The sequence below is a fragment of the Pan paniscus genome, chromosome 10, assembly GCF_029289425.2.
Source record: "Pan paniscus chromosome 10, NHGRI_mPanPan1-v2.0_pri, whole genome shotgun sequence".
In the NCBI taxonomy this organism is placed as follows: domain Eukaryota; kingdom Metazoa; phylum Chordata; class Mammalia; order Primates; family Hominidae; genus Pan; species Pan paniscus.
In genome coordinates, this window is record NC_073259.2 from 140,354,345 (window position 1) to 140,376,528 (window position 22,184).

A 22,184-nucleotide genomic window follows, 5' to 3' on the forward strand; every position below is an offset into this window, starting at 1 on the left:
TGTCTCAGGAGCCATGCTCTGGAAGAAACTCTTCAAAGAAAACTGCTCCTGAGACTGCTCTTGTTTAGTTATTCCAACAAGAACAAGTCCCATTTAGGGCCGAGAAATGAAACAGGGTCACACCTATTATAGGATATAGTGCTGAACAGACATCTTTTGTAAAACAGTCCATTGACTGTGGCCAAGACAATTGTAAACTATGGAATCAATAAACACTGAGCTTGGCAACAGTGAGCACCTCTGATCCTGGGTGTGAGAAACAGAAGTTGTCATAGAGGGGAGCGGGGCTGCGAATCAAGCCAAACCCCGTGTCTCCCTGAAATACGATCACCAGGAACCTCCCCCAGAAGGCAAAGGCAGGCGCAGAATCCTGCAGGCTTCACAGAGCCCTGCCCAGGGGCAAACCAGAGAGCTGGGGCCTGGAGTACCCCGCAGGTGATGCCACCTCTGTGCCCTGCCAGGTGCCACCTGGAGATAAAACCCCAGGGACAGGAGCCCCTGAGAACAGCTGGCTTCACGCGTTAGCTCTTGCGTACATAATGGTTCTGAGTCTACGACTGTAATCAATAGGAACTCAATTTGACTTCAATTGACTTCAATTCTTTCTTTAAGAAGAAATGGATCGGATGTGTCTGAGGTCCCAGGTGGAGCTGTCGGCCGTCATCTCCCGGCCAGAGCCCGACCACACAGCCACAGCCATGGCCACAGCCACAGCCACGGACACGGCCACGGCCACAGCCACAGCCACGACACCCTGCAAGGGATGCCAGGAAATGTGATCTTCACTCTGGCTGGAGCCCAGATACATTTCAGAATTCTATCAGGGAGGAAGAGCGGGAGAAAAGATAAGAGGCAGATGACGGTCAGTCATTGCCACACACAGGGAGGAAGGGGAGTGGGAGAGGAGACAGGAGGCAGAGATTCAGAGAGAGGAAGGAGGAGATGGAGCAGAGAGACAGAGAGGGGGAGAAAGGAGGGAAGGAGGAGACAGGGGCAGAGAGAACGAGACAACAGCAGCACAGTCCTTAAAAATCGAGCAGAGGGGAGAGCAGGTGCCTCAGCTGCCGCCGTCTGCTGCTTCTCCATGACAGACGCTGCGCCCATCACTCTGCGCCCGTCACTCCGCGCCAGTCCCCCATGCGCCCTTCAGTGCCGTGTGTGTTACTGTGGCAGCAGCAGCCACATGGGGCCACACGTTCTCAGCAGGGCGGTCACACGTGAACAGCCTGTGTGTGTCTCTGAGCCTTGGGGACACGTTTGCCAGCCGACAAAACTCCAGTCACCCGTCACTGCCAGGGCTCGAGGGTGGGGGGAGGAGGAGACAGGAGAGAAGAGAACGCTGTCACGCCCCACCCGGCTCCCACCCGTCACTCTGCCTCCGCCGCTCCCACCCGCACACCTGTACATCTGCCTTCTTGTGTGTTTCTTCCAGGTTTCTTTATCCCATTTTGAACCAATTTTATCACACCATAAAATTAAGAGATTGTCCTCTTTAAAACAATGAAGCCAGGACAGAAGCCTGCCTCCGACGCCCACCCTCAGGCCCCGCCCCTGTCCCCCGAGGTGACGCTGACGTGGGTGTGACAAGTGTCCCTCCAGGTCTGCCCACAAAACACTGGCCTGGCACTGTGCCCTGCTTTTTAGACACAAACGGCGTTGGGGCAGCTGTGGCCTCGTGCCTTGCCGTGATGATCCGGCATGGGGTCTGTAAATGGACCCTGCCGAAGGCTGTTTCAGGTTCAGGCTTGGCCGAGGTCCCAAGTCAACAGGGCCAGCGACGGCCAGGGCCCCAAGGCGAGCAGGGCCCCGCACAGAATGCGCAGGGAGGCTCCCACGCATGGGAGGCTGTGGCTGCCAGGAGGGCCCGTCCCCCATGCGCCCTTCAGTGCTGTGTGTGTTACTGCGGCAGCAGCCATGTGGGGCCACACGTGTTCTCAGCAGGGCGGTCACACGTGAACTGTGTGTGTCTCTGACCCTTGGGGACACGTTTGCCAACTGACCAAACTCCAGTCACCAGCCACTGCCAGGGCCAGAGGCTGCGCTCGAGGGCGGGGGGAGGAGACAGGAGAGAGGAGAATGCCGTCACGCCCCGCCTGGCTCCCCCAACTCAGAGCAGCCCCAGAGCCGTCGGGGGACGCACCGTGGGGATGGATGCACGGCGGGGACCCCTCTGTGGGCCACGCCTGCTCATCACGGGACCCAGGCTTCTGTTATGAGCGAGCAGAACCCTGTGGGCCTGGCCCAGGTCTCACAAGGACCCAGGGAAGCACCCCCTCAACGGGACAGAGTGGGCAATGGTGCGGGGCGGGACGGGGTCGGGGCAGGTGCTCCTTGGCATTCTGACGGTGGCTCCACACAGGCCCTCCACGATGCCCCTGCAGCAAACTTGTGCAGAAGAAAATATCACAGCGCCACCACCCCACTGCCGGGCGCTTAAATTAGTTCCCGGCTTCCCGTGACACCCAGCAGCTGTGGAAGTGCCTGGGCAGGTTGCTTGCACATTCTTTCTGGACTTTTCTGTGTTTTCCGCAGGAGAATGCTCTTACTTCATGCCATTAATGTGCACCTAACACCTGACACTCATCACAAACCTTTGTAGACAAACTGCTGTTTAAATTGGAAATAATGGAACACATACACCTCATTTTTCACCCAGCACTACTTAGCATAAAATAATTTCTTTTACCCATAATACAGTACCCTTCTCAATTAACAAACTGTCTTTAATTTTTAAAGGGATATTTATCAAACATACATCAAATATGATGATGACTGAAGCAATACAAAGCCTGTGCCCAACGCTCAGTCTAGGAAAGTGGGTGATCACCCCGGCGTCCACCCTCCCTCCACTTCGCAGGCTGCCGTCTCTGGACCTCGTGTGCGTCTGGGCTGGGCCTTCCCCGTGGCTCTGCGCCACGCCTTCCCATCCCCAGCCACGCCCGGCTCGCCTCTGAGCTCGACGCCATGGCCACTGTCTCCCACACACAGGCCTTAGGGCCCCACTCCTCCTCCTGACATTGAGTTCCTGAGAGTCCACCTGAGTGGCTATGAGCACTGTGGTCATTCTCGCTGCCAGGCTGTGTCTGTTCTATGAAATCACAGTTCCACTCTGCTGGTGGGGGCAGCAGTGGCTTCCGGACTCTCCTTCTTTCTTCTTTATTTTTGAGACAGAGTCCTACTCTGTTGCCCAGGCCGGAGGGCAGTGGCACAATCTCGGCTCACTGCAACCGCCACCTCCCGGGTTCAAGCAATTCTCCTGCCTCACCCTCCCAAGTAGCTGGGATTACAGGTGCGTGCCACCATGCCCGGCTAATTTTTGTATTTTCAGTAGAGACGGGGTTTCACCATGTTGGCCAGGCTGGTCTCGTGTGATGCGCCCGCCTCAGCCTGGGGTTCCTGTTCTTGCTCAGGGCCGCTGCTGCTGGCTGCCTCCTGGTTTCCAGCTGTGCCCGAATCAGCTCGCCCCACTTCAATGGTGGCAAGGTGCCCTTCCTGGGGGCGGGCAGCCCAGGACCCACAGCCGGGACCCCGTAGGCTCCAGCAGCTCTGTGTGAGCAGCCCTGGCCCCTGGCCCTGTGCTGGAGGCAGCGTCCTCCCCACTCCGATGTCACAGAGGAAACAAATGCAAACCGTTCAGCAGTGGCCCCCGAATAACTCAGCCTGAGTGGAACCCGAGGGTTCTTTGCAGGACTTAAGTGGCGCCGTTTCTGTCAGACAGAAAATAAACTAAGTTTATGGTATTTGGAAAGCATCAGAGTTCAGCAAGATCACGGCACCCAGGGCCACTTGAGAGCTGCAGTGATTGAGGGCTGGGCAGAGGCGACGCAGCTGGGGACAGGCCAGGAATGTCGGCCCCATCCAGGGAGCACAGGGCGCCCCTCCCAGGGCCTCGGAGGAAATTCAACCCTGTCAAGCTTGGAGGCCTTCGGCGCATTTAGCCGTTGAAGGAAGTACCCACCGTGGTGGGCTCCAACCAGCATTTTCACATTCACAGTGAGGCCAGCTCGCTCCTGCTCCCACCAGCCCATCGCAGGTCAGAGAAAAGCCAGACGCCCTGCTCCACATCTCTCTCACACTTCTCTGCTCTTCACAACAGGCAGCCTGGCCAGCCCCTTCTCACCTCCCTGGGCACTGCGGCTGCACCCCCAGGCCTGGCAAGGTCACGGTGACCTCCACACCAGCCCATGCAATTCCAGGCTTCCCATTGCCCCTGAGAAGGTCAAAGCCCCGGGTTGCTCAGCCAGGCCGCTCCCTCCACCATCCCCTCTTGGTTCCCTTTGGCTCACTCACCTGCGGCCCGGCCCCTGGCTCTGTGGCCTGCGCTCCAGGCCTGCTCCTGCCCCAGGGCCTTTGCGCTCCCCACCCCCACCTGGATGGCCACACACGCCCTCACCCTTCAAGAGGCTCACCCCGTGCTCAACGTAAAATCCCACCAGAGCCCTGGCCTCCAGCCTGCTGCTCTGCCTCTCCCGCCCCCACCCCCGGCTTGCTCTTTGCACCCCTGCCCTGCTCTCCTGCTGGCCGGGGCTCCTGGGGCAGGGGTTCTGGGTGTGGGTTTGCTGTTTCACCGCCTCATCTCGGGACCCAGAACTGTAGACGCACACAGGGCTCCATGTGTGGCCTTTATGGAGCTTGAATTCATTGCACTCAGCAGAGGGGAAGGCAGGTGATGAGCGGGCGTCATCCAAAGCCTCAGAGCTGTGAGTGAGTCTCCAAATGGTTTTGTTTGAACGTAACATTAAAAGTCTAAGTTGTGGCTTGGGCTGAATTAGAAGCTACAGCACCACACACACATGCACACATAAGCAGACACCACACACACGCACACATGAACATATGCCACACACAAGATCATACCCCACACACACACACACATGCACAGACACTACACATCTATGAACGTACCACGTGCACACAGGATACACCACACACACGCACACACGTGCACACTCCCCCCGTGGGCTCCTGGCAGCAGGGGCTGTTCCCATCACTCTGGTGCTTTCCCCTGCTGGGGAACCGTCCAGTTGTCACCAACTCACTTCTAAGCCATGTATCAGGGCTTCCCAGCCTCAGCCCCAGACTGCACGCTCAGCTTCTCCATGTCCAGCCCGGCATGCAGGGCATGACGTGTGACAGGGCTCAGCCCCTCCATGTCCCTTCTTTCCCCCGTATCTAGGCTGTCCTTGCCAGGCAGTGGACTTTCGCTCTTGCCCTGCTCAGCCGCTTCCCTCCTCCTCCCCATAAAACATGGGGCTCAGCCCGGCAGGAACTCCCTAAGTAGCTGGGTGGAGTTCCAGCCCTGGATGAAGGGGAGGGCACAGGACCAGGCTGAGCCAATCAGCATGGCAATAGGCTCGGGGAGAGACGCACGGCCCAATCAGAGCCAGGAGAGGTTGGCTGGGCTCCGGGAGACAGGATGTGAGGCTGGAGTGGCTGCAGCCTCTTGCAGACAGTGGAGGCTCAGGCTAAGCCAGCAAGACCAAGAGGAGCATGGAGAGCTGGCAAGACACTGGCCCGATGATATCGCCTGAGCCGTGAATCCTCCTGGCCAACGCCAGGGCTTCCTCAGGCTTTGTCATTGCAGGGACACTTCCCCCCCTCCCTCCTTCTCTGTCTCTCTCCCCACTGCCTCTCTTTCTAGCTTGAGCCAATTTGAGATGGATTTTCTGTCACTTGCTGTTGAAGGAGTCCTGGTCCAGCCCAGGTGGATTTCGTGCAAATGAAACCCACATAATGCAAGTCTGTGTGGAAGTGATCGTCTGCAATCGGCGCGTGCCCTTCACCTTGTGAACAGGAGCCATGGGTGACACGAGCGCCTCGGCTGGGCCGCTGGGGTCCGTCTGAGGTCCATCTGTCTCCAGGTGTGTGCTGGGTCTGTGGGTGAGATGCTGCGTGTGCATGTGTGTGTGCCCAGGTGTGTGTGTGGGAGCTGGATCCCAGGCCACCCACACAGTGGGAGAAGGGGGAGCTGGATCCCAGGCCTGAGAAGGCTCTTTCTGCTTAGAGAGTCCAGGGCTGCCTGGCATCGAGCCGGCTCTGCCCCACAGGTCCCAGTGAATCCACATTGCAGCAGGAAGCCACAGGGCAGGAACCTCAGCTTTCCGGTTGGCTTCCATGAACCAAGGACAAGCTTGCTTAAAGTTGTGCCCGGAGAGGCCGGGAGAGCTGCTTCAAAGGCAAAGACCACCCAGTGGGAGTGCATTCCCCTGGTGCTCACCCAAGGGTCCCACTCCCCCTGAGACATTTCCTTCCCAGGGCACAGACCCCAGGCCTGGACAGAGCCGGGCACGTGTGAAACGGGAAGATGTCAGCTGGGGAACCAGCCGCAGCTCCCAACCTTGATGAGGAAAGAAACCTGGTAGCTGTCCCTGCAGAAAAGCCACATGGCTCGCCGCATATCTCCACGATGGTGCCTGGCTTCTCCCATCCTCACCGTCCACGTCTACTCCCTTCCCATCCCAGACCCGAGACGCAGAAGGCTTTAGACAGAGCAGCTTCATCAGGAATCTGGACTGGGCTGAGGTACCTGCTCCCAGCTCCTCAAAGTGCCATCCGGTAAATCTGCATCTATTAGAGCCGACAGCCAGGCTGCTCAGGCTTAAACAATTAATATGCATGAGGAGTCCGCAAACACAGAGCAGGGGCATGTTACTGTGCTGGGATGTAGGACGGCTTCTCGGATAAGGTCATTCATTTTTATGATTCTGCTTAATTTGGATTTGCCAGTCTTCCTTTCATTATCCCATGGGCCAGTCTTAATAATCAAGACTGTGTTATGTGCTTTGTGGCATAATTAAAGCCACTGCCTAATTAGACAAGCATCTACCGTCTGACAAAGAGAAATCAGTAATGCAGCTAATGGAGAAAGTGGTGAGGAGTTGGGTTTGAAAGTGGATGGAATCACCTGTTGGTGCCAGAACACACACACACATGCACACACGCACGCACACACGCACACATGTCCACACATGCACACACATCTGTGGACATACGTACATACATCTCACAGATACATGCACACATGTACACATGCAGACACATGCACATGTACAGGCATGCATACATACATACACACACACACACACTCTCCTACATTCTATGTGTGTTTCCGATGACCAGCCCTGTCAAACCAAACCAATCAGCAGTGCAGTTTCTGCCGGGATAGTTGGCCTCTGAGGGGTTAAAGCCATGCAGGGAATCCAAGTATGAATTTCGAGTGGACCGGGCTGAGCTTGCTTTTGTTTACTTCTTTAATCATCCATGGACGCTTGCTGGGGCCTGCAATGGCCAGGCACACCCACCCATGTGGGACAAGACGCAGCTTCCATGGCTGCTTGCAGGGGATGGAAGACTCCCACAGATGCCTGCTAACATCACATGCCCAAGTGTCATCGCGATGCCAGGTCCAATCTGAGCCATTCCTCGCCCATGTCCCTGTCCTTGTTGCATAGCCGGCCTCCAGCGTGTGGCTTCGTGCAGCGACCAGACCATCGTGTGACTTTCTGCCACAGTTGCTGGGGTTGGCACTGGGGCAGACCTGCTGGGGGGTTCTGGGTTGCAGCTGGAGCGCTGGGACTGGCAGGACGCCTCTCTTCGTGCTGCCCCGGGGCCCGTCCACGTCGACTCCCAGTGTGAAGCTTGTGGGCTGCCTCACAGCCTGGCAGCTCCAGGACTGCTGGGGGCTCCCCGGCGGCCCCGGCTCTGCTGGCAGCACTGGGCCAGAAGCAACTCACTTTCACACAGCCGCCCTGAAGGCACGTAGGTTCCGGAAGGGAACCTTGGGAAATGGGATTTGTGCCATATTCAAGGGAGTCCCAAGCTCCCTCGCCCATTTCACTCCATGAGGATAGGAGGGGACAGCTGTTGACAACCTGGCAGAGACCCTGCGCCAGGCCCCACCCCACCGGCACCCTGATCTTGCACTTCCGGCCTCGAGAACTGTGAGAAACTCCTCGTGTTGTTTATAAGCCACCTGGTCAGCGGCGCTCTGACCACGCCAGCAGCTCTGAGGCCCTCCCCCCACCCCGGTCCCCTTCCCCTCACTCCCACACCCACCCTCTCGGTTTTTCTAAACTCCTCCTCCCCATTCTAACCCCTCTCTCTGGCCCCTGCGGGCTCTGGGGAAGCCCCGGGGACAGTAGGCAGGGGCCAGGCTGCTGGGCTCCCCGAGGCCCCCGGGGGGCTGGGAGTGGGGGTTAAAGCCATCCAGGGCTTCGCCAGGGAGGGGCTCCGGCAAGACCCTGTTTAAACCTCCTTCCCACCACAGCGGGGGCGCCACGTCGCACTCTCTGGGTATGTCTCAAGGTGTGGATAATGCAGACTTCTGAGTTTAAAAAAATACCAAAAATAAAATAATCAGGCATCAAACATACAAGTTATTTGAGGACTTAAAAACAGCACAGCAGGCTGGAACAGGAGGCCCCTAACCCGATGGTGTCATCTCTACATCCACAGCCCCCGCCCGGGAGGGTCTGAGCCAGGCAGCCTCCCCGGGAGCCAGTGCTGACACGGCCAGAGAAACCATTCCAGACCCGGACCCCACTGTCCCCAACACCTGCGGGCCAGTGACTCAGGGCGGTGGAGAGAGCCAAGAGGAAGTGGAGGCTGAGTTGCCCTCCCCGGGGCTGGGGCCAGCCGTCTGGTTGTGTCTCCAGCCGCTGGTTTAGGGGAATCGGGAGGGCTCACTTAAGCATCCCTTCTCTCCGTGCTCTTCCATCCCGGGACAGAAGACCCGACTGCTGCCAACACCAAAGGGTGTTCCCACGGCACACGCCGCTTGGGCTCGGGCAGGCAGGGACCCCTCCTCGTGCCTTGGGAGTCTGGAGCTGTCGGCCCTGCAGCTGAGGACCACAGGAGGTCAGGGACATGCAAGCTCAGTGCCCGAAGTCACTTCTACAGTGCGATTCGGTGTCCCTGATGGTCCCAACTCTGCCCTGACGCATTACAGAAAATGTCGCTGCCCCCTGGTGTGGATGCTGGCCCGCCCCCGGGGAGGCTTCTGCCCCATCACCCAGCCCAGCCCATCCCAACAGGACTCAGCCTCCAGTGGCTACCATCAGACCCCACGGCATGGTGACTGTCACTGCAGAGGGCTAGAGAGGGCCGCGTGTGGGATGGCAGGGGCCGACGGGGGGCTCTGCATTCCCCAGTAACCCAGGTTTCTGCTGGGGCTGCTCCCCAGCTGCTCTGCTCCCCAGCTCCCTACAATGCGGATTTATTCTTATTTCCCACAGGGAAGGCCTAACAAGGCTTGACCAATCAGTGAAGGGCATTCCCCAGACTGCTGGCTGTGACTGGGTCCCAGATAAGCACATGACCCACTATGGGCCAATGAAAGTCGCCTGAGACTTTTGCTTGCATGGTTGCTGGGACGGTCCAAAGTCGGGACGGCTGGCTGCAGCTGCCAGACTTGGAGCGTGAGGACAGAGCTGGGCCAGTTCCTCCCTGGGATCTCCCCTCCCCGAGCCCAGGCTCTGCTCTGCCCAGCCCCATGCTGTCCCCTGTGCGACCGCTGTGGGCTTCCTGCCAGGCTCCTGTGCCCTCCGGCTTCTGTTGGGTTCAGTTCTGGGAGGCAGCCCCAGAGCCTGGAGGGCGGAAGGAGTGAGGGGCATCCCCTGTCCCCTCCCCACAGTCTTGGCAGTGGTTTCTTCTCTCCAGAGTTACTGTCCCTACCCCCTGTCCTCTCTCTGCAGCTCCAGCTCTTGCTGGGCGCCTGTGATTCTCACCCCTGTCCCTTCAGGCTGTGGAGAGAAGAACATCCCAGTGCGGTCACTTCCTGGATCCAATTCCTGGATGCCCAGTGTCCGCCGGGTCTCCTGGATTCACCGTGGTCACTGCCTGGATGCCCAGTGTCCGCTGGGTCTCCTGGATCCAATTCCTGGATGCCCAGTGTCCGCCAGGTCTCCTGGATTCACTGTGGTCCCTGCCTGGATGCCCAGTGTCCTCCAGGTCTCCTGGATTCACTTCCTGAATGCCCAGTGTCTGCTAGGTCTCCTGGATCCACTTCCTGGATGCCCAGTGTCTGCCAAATCTCCTGAATTCACTTCCTGGATGCCCAGTGTCCACCAGGTCTCCTGGATTCTGCCTGTGTCCACGTGAGGGCACCATCAATTTCCTGCAAGGATCCTAAGACGGTCAAGGTACATCTAACCTGAGAGCAGGCAGGGGCTGGACTATCCCCTAGATCAAGCCATGCCTGAAGCCCCACCTTTCAGTTGCCTGAGTCAACGGATTCCCTTTTTGGGTTGAGCCATTTCTAATTGGATTTTATGTCTTACTGACTGAACTATCAGGATGGCCAGCAGTAAGGGGTTTCTTTCTGGAGGATGAGGGACACAAATGTCTCTTCTCCAAGGTGAGGAGATGCCTGAAGGACAGGAGACACTCACAGGAGGCCCTGGAGACAGATGTGCCTCACAGGCATTCCTGAGGACCTGTGGCCTGGCAGCACAGAGACTGGGTGAAAACAGAACCTTGTGATCTGCAAGTTCTGCCGCTGCCCTGTCTGTGTCTGTGAAGCAAAGTGTCCAGAAGGGGCCCGCGTGGAAGCTTCTGAGAGCGGTTAGGGGAACGGGGCCCCACGTCCTCCCCAGAGGGCTGGAGACGGAGGCAGGCCGTGCCCCCAGCCCAGAGTAGGGAGGAGGCCGGCAGGCGGCAGCTGTGGAAAGGAGGCGGAGCCCCCCGACTCCTGAGCCAGCAGAGGAAGGAGTGGGACAGAGCCCACCCCAGAGGGAGACAAGACCCCGGGGAAGAGACCCCTCAGGGCGGTCCCCCAGCCCCTCCCAGGCTCAGCTTTCAGCCTGCACCCCCATCTGGTCCCTCAGAATGACTGAGGTTTCCACTCTTTTTCTGCCAAATCTCTAGACTCCACGTCCCCGCTCTGCCACCTACTCTCTGTGGGATCTGAATAAAGAGACTTAACCTTTCCTGCCTCAGTTTCCCCATGTGTAAAAGGGACAATAAGAGGCTCTGCCTCTAAGCCTTGCTGCAGGGATTAAGGGAGCGATGCCTGGTCTGCAGCCAGCCCCCTGCAGCCAGTGGTTCTTCAGTGGCCCCAGGGAAAGGCCGGGCACTGTGGAGACGCTTCCCAGCCACACTCGCTGAGCCGTGCCGGGATAGGGTCTCTCCACCCAAGCTCCTTTTAGGAAAGTGTTTCCTGGGAAGATGGATAAGACCCAGCGTCCACCGGGGTCTGCGTTCTAAGTGGTACGCTTGTGAGGGCTGTTGCACGTGATCAATTCCCTGTGATACATTCCGCAGGCACCGGGGAAGCTCCAGGCTGGGCGTGGAGCCTCAGAGACTGTGGGCAGGGCTCGTGAGGGGCAGGCGAGGGGCCAGGAGGCCTCCTTCGCATTCAAGCTTCTCAGCCACGTGTGCAGGGGTGGGCTGGGTGTGGGAGTGTGTGTGTCACTGGTGTCAAAGCCTCCTCACTTTTTTTGGGAAAGAAATGGGATATAAATACATGTGTAAATATCTATATAAAATTCACATTCTCTAATTCAGGAGGCAGAGAGCTGTGTGCCTTCAAACCAGAGTATCTATAAACTGGGTTTCTATCAGTGAGGGTATAGAGCAAATGCCGGCTCTGTCAAGGTTCATCCCGATGTCGTTCTCTGTGACGTAAGAACAAAGCTGGGACTGGCCACTTCTGCCAGACTTTATCTTGGCAGACAGGTTTCCTACAGCAGGGGCCACCTACACCTGGGCGGAGGCAGCAGGATGCTGAACCCTCCAAAGGAGAGCAAGAGCCCCCACTGTGCAGCAAGCCCAGGCCTGGGGGTCCCCGATCCCACAGAAGAGGAATCAGCTCCACTACAGCAAGGCCAGGCCTGGGGGTCCCCGATCCCACAGAAGAGGAATCAGCTCCACTACAGCAAGGCCAGGCCTGGGGGTCTCCGATCCCACAGAAGAGGAATCAGCTCCACTACAGCAAGGCCAGGCCTGGGGGTCCCCGATCCCACAGAAGAGGAATCAGCTCCACTACAGCAAGGCCAGGCCTGGGGGTCCCCGATCCCACAGAGGAGGAATCAGCTCCACTACAGCAAGGCCAGGCCTGGGGGTCCCCGATCCCACAGAGGAGGAATCAGCTCCACTACAGCAAGGCCAGGCCTGGGGGTCCCCGATCCCACAGAGGAGGAATCAGCTCCACTACAGCAAGCCCAGGCCTGGGGGTCCCACATCCCACAGAGGAACCAGCTCCACTGCAGCAAGGCCAGGCCTGGGGTCCCACATCCCACAGAGGGGGAATCAGCTCCACTACAGCAAGGCCAGGCCTGGGGTCCCATATCCCACAGAGGGGGAATCCAATGGGACCCCTGCAGCTCCAAGAACAGAAAACCCAATTCAGATGTGCTTAAAGAAAAAACTAAAAATACGTGTGCGCATGCGTGTGTGCGTGTGTGCGCATGTGCATGTGTGTGCGTGTGTGTGTGCATGCATGTGTGTGTGCGCGTGTGCATGTGTGTGTGCATGCATGTGCTAATTTATTGCAAAGTCAAGTGGGTCTGTTTTGGGAACAGCTGGATCTAGGTGTTCAGACACTGGCCCCTTCTTGGGTTTCGTGAGGGACCCTGGAAGCTCCAAGCTCTCCCCTCTTGATGATAAGGTTGCTGCAGCTCCCCCAGCTCCCAGCCTTGGTTTCATCTTGTGGGAAAAGGCTGCCTGTTTTTTTCTCGATGGCCCGCTGGTAATTCCAGAATTCACTCTGACTGGACTGGCTTAAACCACCTGACCAGCCCTGAGCCAACCCCTAGGTCTGGGGTGACCTTCACGCTCTGACTGGTTTAGACCTGGGCGGCGGGATCTGCAGCTGGGCTGAAATGGATCAGAGCGGGGGGTGTGGACTTCCATCTGGAGCCGGGACAGGACCTCAGGAGGCAAATGACGACCGTCTGTGACACGCAGGCCCACGTCTGTGCTAGAAAAGCCACCCCTTGATATGGGGCGAGGATGGGACCCGAGAGACCCTCGCCCCGCCCTGCACTGGCTCAGCAGCCGGGTCCAGACTCCCAGGCCTCTGGAAAATGAACCTCGGGGGGACGCAGAGGGTCACACAGGGCTTCACCCCCAGCTCGGGCTCAGTCCTGACTGAGAGACGACCCGGCCCCCACGACTGGACCCCACAACGCACAGGGCCCCCGCCTGCCAACAAGACCAAGGTCACCCACAGCGGTGCTGGGATCCTCCAGAGGATTCCACAGGGGACCGAGGGCCTGCAGGGATTCGAAAACCAGTGCCGGACGCAGCCTTCCTCCCTTACAGCAAGAGCTAGGAGATAAAACAGGCAGGCCGGGAGAGCAGGGCCCGGGTCGCCCCTTCCTCACGGCTGGAAGCCTCCCAGGTGACGGGAGGAATGATGGGGACGGGGCGGGGTACTTGGGGACCTTCCTCTGTCAGATGGCTCTGATGTTTCCACTGTTGCTGTGAGCAGGAAAGGGTTAACTTGGCAGCTGGCTCCTCCACACCCTGAGCGTCCACATCCGGCCCCTCCTTGCCCCGGAACCTCCTGCCGGAGAGGACAGCCCTGCTCACCCGGCCTTGGCAGCCCCAGCTGGTCTGTGCAATGGTGGGATTCACGGTGGGCACTTGGCCTCACGGCATCAGCCTGACCTCTGGAGGGTAGAGACCAAGGTCAGCCATGTCCACGAGACCAGCCCAGTGAGGACCGTGGACACCGAGGCTCGGGGGCTCCTGGCTGGCCTCGCTTGGCACGTGTTGTCACACATGGGTGCCGGAGAATCAAGTCCATGGGACCCCCCCCAGGAGGGGACACCTGGGAGCTCGCACCTGGCCTCTCCTGGGCCCTGCCTGGGCATCTCTTCCCTCTGCTGACTTTAACCCATGTCCTCTGCTGTGAGAACCCACAGCAGGGAAAAGCAGCCTGTCTGGGCTCTGTCCGTCCTTCTAGCAAGTTGTGGACCGTCAAGGTGGTCTCGGGGGTCTTCCTGCCACAGCTGCCTGGAGGCTCACAGCCAAGAACGGTGCTCACTCCAGCAGTGGGGCTAGCCCTGAGAGCAAACAGATTTCACCCCCAAATTCAGGACACACAGGGGCGTTCAAAAACCACACACACACGCATGTGCACACGCACACATATGCACACACGCACATGCACGCACACCCACACACGTGCACACACACGCACGTGTACACACGCACACACGTGCACACCCACACGTGTGCGCACACGTGCACACACAGACTCCTGTGCACACATGCACACATGCGCACACACCCGCACACATGCAGGTGCACACGCACACACCCACACCCACCCGCACACAACACGCACGCACGCACACACACACACACCGTGCACCCTCAGTGCACAGGCTGGCTAACACACACGAGCCGCTTTCCAAACCGAAGTCATTCCAGCCCCATGCCTGTAGCTGGCGCCACATGAAAACACCACTGTGTTCTTATTTATGGAGCATGTTTCTTTAAACTGGCCTATTTTAAAACTAAATGCATTTTTTATTTGAAAGGGAATCTTCATTTCACCGCTGCAAATGGAAAGCTGGCATCACTTGTGTTAAATCATGGTAACCATGAAAATAAGTAGAATGAAAATAAAATAATGTTGTCACACTCTGGATGTGGCTGAGGTGCCGAAGCCTCCATGCCCAGGCCTCAGCCCTGTTTGTCTAAAGGACTCGGGGAGACCCCCTCCAGGAGGAATCAGAGCCTGGGGAGCTGGGCACGCCTCACTCGCACTGCCGTGCTGTCTAAGGAAGCTTCATCACACCTAGAATCAGTCCCCAGCACGCATTTGTGGGAAGGGTGTGAAGTGGGCCCCACCTGGCTAGAACAGGGAGCTCCGGGTTCCTGCACCAACCTCCACGCAGCCCGGGGCGCTCCCTGCACCCCCGGACCCTGCGGGCCTGTCCAGCATCTCGCCTCCCTCTGTCCACACATGGAGAACCCCAGAGCAGGTGAGTGAACGCCCTGGGAACCACTGCCTGAGTCACAAGGAATGGAATGGGGCTGAGACACGCCTTTCCTCCTCCCCTCTCTTCCCTGCCAGCCTCCCGATCTCCATCTCAAATGAGCTCCTGGCCCGAGAATCCCGGTGTCAGGGTCCCCTGGCGGGTGGGGCAGGCTGACCACACCAGGAGCTGCAGAGGGGGCTGCCCTCCCTCAGGCAGCTCCAGGAGGAGGCAAGTGTGGCTGAGGCCAACTGCCATCACCCCACGGTGACAACGCGGCCCCACTGGGCAGCCCTGAGCGCCCGGCTTCTGCAGGACAATGCCACCAGGGGCCCTCCCAGGGAGCATCCTGTCGCGGGCTGGGCTCTGCGGACAGAGGCGCAGGAGGGGCTGGCCAAGCCTGCCAGTCGCTCCCAGGCCCAGAGGCCAAGCTCAGCCAAACTTTATCCGAGCAACGATGCCAATTAATCCGGTGCTTGTCGCGGCTACTCCCTCAGGGCAGGTGTGAGGGTCAGAGACCAAGCTCCATCCTGAGTGGCACTGAGGCAAAGCTGTGGCCGCCAGGGCCTGGCTCCTGATTCACCCGCTCTTGCAGCCTGGGGGCGACAGGATGGGAGGTGCACAGGCCACGGATGGAACAGGAATGCCCTTTGCTTCAGACACAAGCGCTTCAGACACCCAGCTCAGCAGTGACTGAGGCCACAGCAGGTGGGACCAGGGCTGGCAGGGCCTGACACAGGGTGCCTGTGCTGTGTGAGCCATGGTGCCTCAGCCCAGCTTCCGCGATCCCCAGATGCAGCTACCCCAGATGCAGGAGGGTCCCACAGCTGGGGGCTCCTGACTGCTCCACTTTCCCACAGCAGACCTTTGCGCGTTTCTCCCAGGAGCCCGCAGCTCGTGAGGGCAGTCCCCGGCCAGCACAGGGGAGCGCTCACTTTCCCAGCCAGCGTGGGGGGCGGTCACTTCCCCGGCGGGCGTGGGGGGCAGTCACTTCCCCGGCCACCGTGGGGGCCGCTCACTTCCCCGGCCGGCGTGGGGGGCAGTCACTTCCCTGGCCGGTGTGGGGGGCGGTCACTTCCTCGGCGGGCGTGGGGGGATGGGGGGCAGTCACTCACTCACTTTCTGGGCCGGTAGTCGGGGATGCTCCGATCCAGGGAGATGCGGTCGCTGAGCTGAGCGTTGTAGCCGTACTCCTCATACTTGCCTTCCGCCTCCTGGCCGTCATCACGCAGGGTGGCCGCCAAGCCGCCCTGGCCCAGGCCTCCTGGCCCCTCCACCAGGCCGATGGGCTTGGCGAGGCCTGGGGTAAACGAAGAGAAGGAGGTCAGGCAGGCCCAGGACACGCTGCGTCTGCACCCAGGAGACGCCCCTCCCGCCCCTCTCCCTGACGGCCGCTTCCCCCGGTACAAGCCCAGCAAACTCCCTGCAGGTGGCAGGCTGCCAGCTCAGGACATTCCAGAAAGTGCAAGGCTGTGCGCGGAGTGAGAGGGCGGTGCCAGGTGGAAGAGGGAGGGATGAATGGGTGGTACATGAGGTGTTGAGGGCAGTGGACTCTGTGTGATGCTGCAATGGTGGATATCTGTTATTATTATGTATTTTTTGATTCAGGGTCTTGCTCTGTCACCCAGGCTGCAGTGCAGTGGCATGATCTCAGCTCACTGCAGCCTGGACCTCCCAGGCTCAAGCAATCCTCCCACCTCAGCCTCCTGAGTAAATGGGTGTGCCTCCACAACCGGCAAATTTTTGTATTTTTAGTGGAGACAGGGTTTCACTGTGTTGGTCAGGCTGGTCTTGAACTCCTGACCTCAAGCGATCCACCTACCTAGGCCTCCCAAAGTGCTGGGATTACAGGCGTGAGTCACTGCACTGGCCAATACTTGTTCTTACGCAATTGTCCAAATGCACAGCAGGTGTGACAGCGAGTGAGCCCCCGCCCCCCGTGAGCCACGGCCCTCAGTGAGTCTCCTGCATCGGGCAGCATCGGCTCATCGACGGTGACACAGTCACACTCACGCACGCCAGCCCCCTGTGAGCCACGGCCCTCAGTGAGTCTCCTGCATCGGGCAGCATTGGCTCATCGACAGTGACACAGTCACACACGTTCACGCCCGGGCGCTGTGCCTGCGGGGCAGAGGATGCGGGAACTCCACTCAGTCTCTATCAACCCGAAACTGCTCTGATGGTCAGGCCTACTAATGTTAAAAATATTAACTCGAAAATTGCAACGGCTCTAAGATTAGGTGTTTTAAATGCCATGCCACCACCACCATCCCCACCAGCCCTTGACACCATCCGCCTGTGTAACTTGAGCTGAACACACATCCACATGCGTGCTGCTACTCTGGGGTAGGAAGAACCGAGCCGTCGACACAGGCAGCAGCTGAGACGTGGCTCACACACGTGACGCCAAGCCAAAGATCAACACAGGAGACCTCATCCTGTGTGGCCGCCGGCGTGAGGTTCAAGAACAGACGGAATCACAACCCACCCCATGGCCATCGGGGCAGGATGGGGACCCCGGGGTGGGGCAGTGTCAACTGGAAAGGAGCCGGTGGAACTTCTGGGCTGACAGGGAGGCTCCGCGACTTGGTCAGGGTGTGTGGAATGGGTGCCCAAGGGGGCCGGGCCAGGGAAAGTTCTAGGTGCTCAGTTGTGCTGGGCAAGCAGACGCGACTTGGAGATGCTGTTCCCAGGGGGACGGGAGTGAGAGGGGTGTCTCCCCACAAAGATGGCACCATTGGCTGTCTCTGAGCTGGGAGTCTCTGGGGCATCTTGGATTTGGGGGCGGGTGCCTGGGCAATAGTTTTAAGCCAGAAAGAAGCGGCATGGACCCCTGAGGCTGGGCTGCCTTTTGTCAGCTTGCACAGAGAGGTCTCTGGTCCTCGGAGGAAGGCCAGTGGAAACGCAAACTTGTGAAATACCCGATGCTAATATCCCACAACTGCCCGCCTGGGAGGGGACCTTCTCTCGCGGCGCCAGCTCCTGGAGTCTGGTGGGATCTCTGTAGGATTCCTGCTATGGGGAGGGAGGGACCGATGCCCTGGGAAGATTCCAGTCTGTGACCCTCCGCCCCCCACAGGGCAGTGAGTGGCTTTCTCCCCTCAGCAGAGCCGAGGCTTTGAGCCTCCCGGAACCTTTGGACTTTCTGGAATTTTCCATTTTAAATGAGTAAACAAAGTGTCCGTATTTATGTAGGACTGAAGGATACAGATTGGACGTAGAATTGAAAAATGACACAAATCACTTCCCCTTCTTATTTTAATCCTGTGAGATAAATACGTAATCATGCTATTTTAAAATATCGATACTGCACTTGCATTTTTCACTTTGGAAAGTCTGGAATTGGATGTCTCCCAGAGGCAGGCACAGCAGCTTCTAACTCGAGAGAGAGAGACACCTCATCATCCGTGGGGCTCAGGCCTCAGGTGGGGATTGGCCGCCTGGCCAGAGGGTAGCTGAGCGTGGTTCCAGATGGCTGCCCGATGCCCAGCATTGGGGGCAGGAGGGTGGCTGAGCGTGGTTCCGGACGGCTGCCCGATGCCCAGCATTGGGGGCAGGAGGGTGGCTGAGCGTGGTTCTGGACGGCTGCCCGATGCCCAGCGTTGGACCCGGCAGGAGGGTGGCTGAGCGTGGTTTCGGACGGCTGCCCGATGCCTGGCATTGGACCCAGCAGGAGGGTGGCTGAGCGTGGTTTCGGACGGCTGCCTGATGCCCAGCGTTGGACCCGGCAGGAGGGTGGCTGAGCGTGGTTCCAGATGGCTGCCCGATGCCCGGCGTTCTGAGGTCATCAGGACCCTCTTTCTTATTCAGACTGGCATTTTGTTTCTGCCTGTCTCTGGAAACTGATTTTTTGTTGTTGTTGGGATCCTAGATTTGGTCAGGGCATATCTTGCAGTGAATCACAGTCATGCGTGGCAATCCACACTCATGCCAACGTTCAGCTCCAGGAAGTTTGCTCTGTTAATGATGTGACTGTATTCCCATCTGCCATCCCTGTTTTCTCTTCTGTAACCCCTGTTAAGTGAACGTTTCCCCTCCCGGTTTATCTCCTGCCTCCCAACGCTTCATTCTCCGTTTTCATTCTCTTGGTTTTCATCTCATCGGCTTGATCTTTTGTCGTGCCATGTTGCCAACTAGCCTGTCCACTGAATTGGCTTTGTTGTCATATATTTAATCCCAAAAGAGGCTTCTTGCTCTCCAGTCGCCCCTGCCTTGCATGAGTGGCAAACTGGTTTTACTTTATGTGGTTGGCAGCAGCCCCAAAGCTGTCCACATCCTAATCCCTGGAACCGGTGAGTGTCACGTTACACAGCTAAGGGGACTTCGCAGATGCCCCCTGCTTTGCCTGAATCTGCTTCATTGGCCAGAAGGAGCGGAGGAGCTGGGCCTTCACTGTGGTCACCCGTCACTTGCATGGGGGTTAGGGGACACCCCAGCCACGCTGCTGCTCACAGCTTCCTTGCAGAGGAAGTGAGGGTTGCCAGGCCTCTGAATGAGTGTGTTTTGAAGAGAGACGCTGCCATTCCCATCCTCCCTCCACCCGGGTCTCCATGCCTCCCCTCACTGCTGCATCTGTGCTTAAGAGAACCAAGCAGCCCCTGGTCCAGACGCTGCTGCCCACTGAGCTGCCTGACTTCTCCTGGCTGAGGGTCCTCCTTGGTCACAGGCGGGTCACCACTGAGTCCCCGTCCCAGGACTGTGCAGATGGTGGAGATGGAGCTCAGGGGCCCTGAGCCCAGCACTGGGCGTGCACTGGGGGTGAAGGAACTTTTGCTGCCTCAGATCCGATCTTCTTCCTTGGCTGGTGGAGTCAGTGCTGTCACCGTCCCATAGCTGCTGAGAGAAGCTGCTCGGGGGACACCAGTGCCAGCAGCACCCACATTCCTGGCCATGGTGCTTCACTGCTCTCTGCAGTGGCTTCATCAGGGGTGCCAATTTCCCACCTCCCTGACTCAGGGCTTGGTCTCTGAGCTGCCTGTGGAAAGAGGGCCCAAGCGATGATGTCCCTGTTCCCAGCCTGGACCTTGCAGAGCCAGGTGCCTGCCCCGTCTGCCCTCACCACACACAGAGCCCCCATCATGACTGCCCAGCCTGGGCCCTAGGACAGGCCTCGCCATGCAGAGCGGACCGGCCAAGCCACAGACCCTCAGTGAGAGGCGGCCCCACCCCTGCGGCACCATGGGAGTAAGCGAGGCCATCCCAATGCGCTGTGTCTTGGGGTGCTGGGCACGGAGCCATTGCCACCCAACAGGCTGTTCTCTGTGCTGTCCTCTGCCCAGTCCAGGAATAGACAGCACAGGAGGAGGAAGCAGAGGCAGAAACAGCCACAAGCTCATGTCCACAGCACCCACATCCAGAGCACCCACGTCCACACTACTCACATCCACAGCACCCACAACCACAGCACCCACAACCACAGCACCCACAACCACAGCGCCCACGTCCACACCACCCACATCCACAGCGCCCATGTCCACAGCGCCCACATCCTCAGCACCCACAACCACAGCGCCCACGTCCACATCACCCACGTCCACAGCACCCACATCCACAGCGCCCACGTCCACATCACCCACGTCCACAGCACCCACATCCACAGCACCCACAACCACAGCACCCACGTCCACAGCACCCACATCCACAGCACCCACAACCACAGCACCCACGTCCACAGCACCCACATCCACAGCACCCACATCCACAGCGCCCACGTCCACAGCGCCCACAACCACAGCGCCCACGTCCACATCACCCACATCCACAGCACCCACGTCCACAGCACCCACGTCCACAGCGCCCACGTCCACACCACCCACATCCACACCACCCACCTCCACAGCACCCACATCCACAGCACCCACGTCCACAGCACCCACATCCACGGTGTCCACATCCACAGCGCCCACATCCATGGCGCACACATCCACAGCACCCACGTCCACACCTGTGCTGGCACCCCTGGAGACCAGATGTGCTCAGTCCTTTCCTCCCCCCTGCTTCCCCATCCCCTCCCGTCCCCACACCCTCAGTTGTCCACTCAGCAGCCAGTGCGAGCTTGTAGAGGGTTCCAGAGCCGCTCCCCTGCTGGGAGCCATGGGCCCCAATCCTGCTGCACTTGCGGTTCCGGCTCCTCACGGCAGCCGTGGCCCCCCAGCCCCTGCAGCCCTCGTGGGTCGCATCCTCGCTCGCAGTATGCCAGCCACGCTCCTGCTTCCTGCCCCAGGGCCTTGGCTCCTGCCCTCACTCGGACCTCAGCTCTGGGTTGCACCCTGGAGACCTCCCAGGTTCTAACCTGAAGCCGTTCCCGGTGACGGCACCTCAGTCCCTGCCTCATTTTCCTCCCAGAACTCAGAACTCATCACCATCTAAAATCGTCCCCTCCGCTACGCTCTCTGCTTCCCCTCAACATGCAAGAGACAGGACTTTGTCCTGCCTTCCTGCCATCTACCCCAGTGCCTCGTGTTCACAGCATGTACCTGGAGAGCCGCCCGAGGTGGTTGAATGGATCCCTTCCAAGCGGGTGCCAGGGCACTGCCTCCCCCCATCCCACAGGAGAGGCGGGACCTCCCTCCCCATCCCCGCAATGAAGAGACAGAGACGCCGAGCCACAGACAAGCCCAGCCAAGGCTTCACGGGCTCTGCTGGGCGGGACCCGAGTCTCTGACTCCCTCGAGGGCCCTGCTGTAAGGTCCTGGTCTCCACACGAAACAGAGCAGAGCCGGGCAGCACCATCCTGGTCCTGGCTGGGCCCAACCCCCTGGCCCCGGCATTCACCCTACAACACTGCGCAGAATGTGGGAAGAGCCTTGTCTTTGAAGGAAAGTCTCGAGGCCCCACTGAAGCCGGACACCAGGCTCCACCGCCTCCTGGGCCAGAGCTACAGCATCCAGCAGGGCGGGGCGTGCGAAGGAGGCACTGCTTGCTCCGAGAGAGTGGGTGTGAGTCCAGAGAAAAGGGAAGGGAAGGAGGGTGGGGAGAGGGTGGAGTCGGTGAGACGGGAAGTCTGGACCACCGTTGTTCGGTGGAATCCATGGGACACTCATGAGAGCTGTGCAGAGGACGCCGCCTCGCATGTGCAGGGCTTTCACGGAAAATACTAGAAAGAGAGATTTTCCCACCAGGAGGAGAGTCTGAGATGGCACAGGCAGAGGGAGGGTCCAGAATGCACATCCCTAGGAATTCCGCACACTTGAAGGGGTATTTGGGGTTTCAGCTCTGTTCACCAGGTGTGGGAGTGGCAGGGCCAGGGCTGCCATA

General features: G+C 59.0%; 1 protein-coding gene across 2 annotated transcripts in view; it reads right to left on the bottom strand.

Annotated features, from left to right (window-relative positions):
- The window catches only part of GALNT9 (polypeptide N-acetylgalactosaminyltransferase 9), a 128,634-nt gene that overhangs the window by 71,149 nt on the left and 35,301 nt on the right, over positions 1-22,184 (bottom strand). For both annotated transcript variants that reach the window (XM_055096409.2, XM_063593233.1), the window contains exon 2: positions 16,047-16,227. In XM_055096409.2, coding sequence (XP_054952384.1) covers positions 16,047-16,227 — 181 coding nt within the window. The remainder of the gene's footprint in view (positions 1-16,046; positions 16,228-22,184) is intronic.